The sequence below is a fragment of the Triturus cristatus genome, chromosome 11, assembly GCF_964204655.1.
Source record: "Triturus cristatus chromosome 11, aTriCri1.1, whole genome shotgun sequence".
NCBI classification, from domain to species: Eukaryota; Metazoa; Chordata; class Amphibia; order Caudata; family Salamandridae; genus Triturus; species Triturus cristatus.
Window position 1 is genome coordinate 992,552,826 of NC_140594.1, and position 2,582 is coordinate 992,555,407.

Below are 2,582 nucleotides of genomic sequence, written 5' to 3' on the forward strand. Positions count from 1 at the left end.
AACTTAAACGAGGGCGAGACCTATTGCATTTTCAATGCTTGTTTAAAGGAGGCCTCGAAACAGGTCTCTATCGGGCTCTTCTTCTGTGCCCTGGCACAGTCGGTCCGTTTTCTTCCAGACTGCGGTGACAGCCGGCACATCGATGAGTGAGTGGTCACACTTCTCACTAGGGGAGAAGTTACAGCATGACGTCATGCCAGGTGAGCGATGTAGGGGAAGGGAAATCCTTTAAAGAGGGTCATTTTCTCTCTGGATTTCCATTCTCTTTTTGCAACTCGGGAGCAGCAACATTGTTGTGGTGTCACCAGGGCTTTAAGTGGAAGCTTTTTCAATATTATATACAAGCCATAGTTGCTGCTTATTTATCTTATGCAACTAACAACCATTGACAAAGCCAATAGTCCTGACTTCTTGTAGGTATGATGTTACTTGTATCATATATCTGGATGCAGCCCCAGAAACAGCAAAATACATGTCGGGCAGTACACTATGCTAATAAATAGATTTTTAGCTTACGTTTTTTTAAGCCACGCCCTTAAATACATCGACCACGCCCCTTTGAGAAACCCCCCCCAGTTTTTTCATCCCACTTAACCTCTTCAGTGCCCCGCCCTTTCCACGCCCTGTGCCAGGCGTTTCATTAGCGGGCGGGGTTCATGACGAGATGGTCTCGTCATGGGCACAGCGCAACCGCGGCCCATGACGAGACCATCTCGTCATGGGCACTAAAGGGGTTAAAGCCCTGATTACACCTACAATAAGCCAGGACTGTTGGCTTTGCCAATGGGTGTTAGTTGCATAAAATAAATAAGAAACAACTATGGCTTCGTTGTATAGCATATTGAAAATGCTTCACTTCTGAATTGATGAGACTGTGAAAGAACTACAACGAGTCAGAGGCGGGTGAAGGGTGGTACTGCCGCAGAGTTAAGATCCTGAGGTTGAGGGCAAAAATGGAGAACCTGATAGAGACCCGTTTTAGCAGCTGCTTTTTAAAATTGAGCACCGGCAGGACCCGGCCCACTTAAAGCCCTGGTAGCTACGCCCCTGTTCTCTGAACAATGACAAACCCCCCACAGACTGGACTCACCATGACGCCACTAAAACAAATTCCTTCGAAAAACCACACATAGTTGGTCAGGCTGTTCGCGGATGCGTACGTCGAGTCTCCATTCGGGAAGTAGAGCAGAATGTTGGTAGCTATGCAGCAAAGTGCAGGTGGGACCAGCGCGAAGCTGAGCCAGTCCCCACACCTCTGCCGCGAGCGCATGGCAGCGAGAGTGAAACCGGAAATAAGAGAATGTTCCAAGCAGAGCCAGGATCTCAAAAAACTGATATTTAGTGCAGGATGTCTCCGGCCGGGGTCAGAGTTGCAGCGCTGCACCTGTCCGCCTGTTTGCTTCGGAGACACGCATGGCACGCTTTGTTGCTTGGTTATGGCGCTACACAAACATTGTCCGTCTTCGAATGCGGTCTGAGGTTCACCACCTGGAGAGGAGAGAGCAGGCACTCGGTAACTGCAGCAAACAAAGGCGGGCGAGTCAACAATCGCCAGGGAGAGCCGAGCCAGCCTCCTGGCTTGGCTCTAAGCGCCCGTGTACGAGCCGAGCCAGGAAAATATTTGTGGGCATGTAAAACCTTAAACAAATATCATGTAAGACATAACAAACTCTCTTCAAAATATATATATTTATATTATTTTAACGTGCGGAAGCACCTCGCCGCAATCTATCAGTTTAAATCACTGCTTTGAGAGGCGTTTAATAAAATTGATGGTTTTGAAATGACTTTATTTAGAAACATTCTTGCCCTACCCTAATGACAATACCATTAGTGAACTAAAAGGCAAGTCCCTTGTCATTGGGACACCATGGGGCATATTATCAAGACAGGCGATAAAATTATCGCCGCTTTAACGGCGATAATGGGCTTGATAATAAGCTCTATGGAATTCCAATTGAAGCTCAGGTTAGATGTCCTTCACATATAACATGGGCTTCATTTGGAATTCTCAAGGGCATATCATCAAGCCCATTATCGCCGTTTTAGCAACAGTTTTCTGCCGCTAAAGCGGCGATAATTTTATCGCCTGTCTTGATAATATGCCCCTATATGTGGCCTAACTTCTTGTAATAGATGGAGCCACCTTAAAGTCCAGCAAATTAAACACAAGTGCATTTTGTGCAGCACACATCCAGAGGTCCTAGATTTGAAGGTGCTCTCATATGTGATAATGAACAAAACGAAAGGTGGGAGAAATAAAATATATGCTGAGAACCACAGACCATGCACGGTTTTGGTTCCGCATTGTCCATTAGATGGGTATCAGTTTCTCCTGTTTTTTACATCTAGGGCCACTAGTTTGGGCCTTATTTATGAAGGCTGTGCGACACTTTTGCACCGCCGTTGCGTCACTTTTCGTGATGCAGCGGCAGCATAAACAATGTGCCATGTTACCCATATTTACGAGGTGAAGCATCTAGGCAGATGCGTCACCTTGTAAAACCCTACACCACATTATACCTGTATCAGATATAATGCATGCAGTGTGGCCGTTTCCATCTAATAAAGGGTCCTAGATG

General features: G+C 46.4%; 1 protein-coding gene across 1 annotated transcript in view; it reads right to left on the bottom strand.

Moving 5' to 3' along the window:
- Nucleotides 1-1,401, bottom strand: part of TM4SF18 (transmembrane 4 L six family member 18) — a 116,992-nt gene extending 115,591 nt beyond the window's left edge. Inside the window, exon 1 of the mRNA XM_085633720.1 lies at nucleotides 1,091-1,401. Coding sequence (XP_085489846.1) covers nucleotides 1,091-1,270 — 180 coding nt within the window. The 5' untranslated portion in view covers nucleotides 1,271-1,401. The remainder of the gene's footprint in view (nucleotides 1-1,090) is intronic.
- Between the last annotated feature and the right edge of the window lie 1,181 nt (nucleotides 1,402-2,582).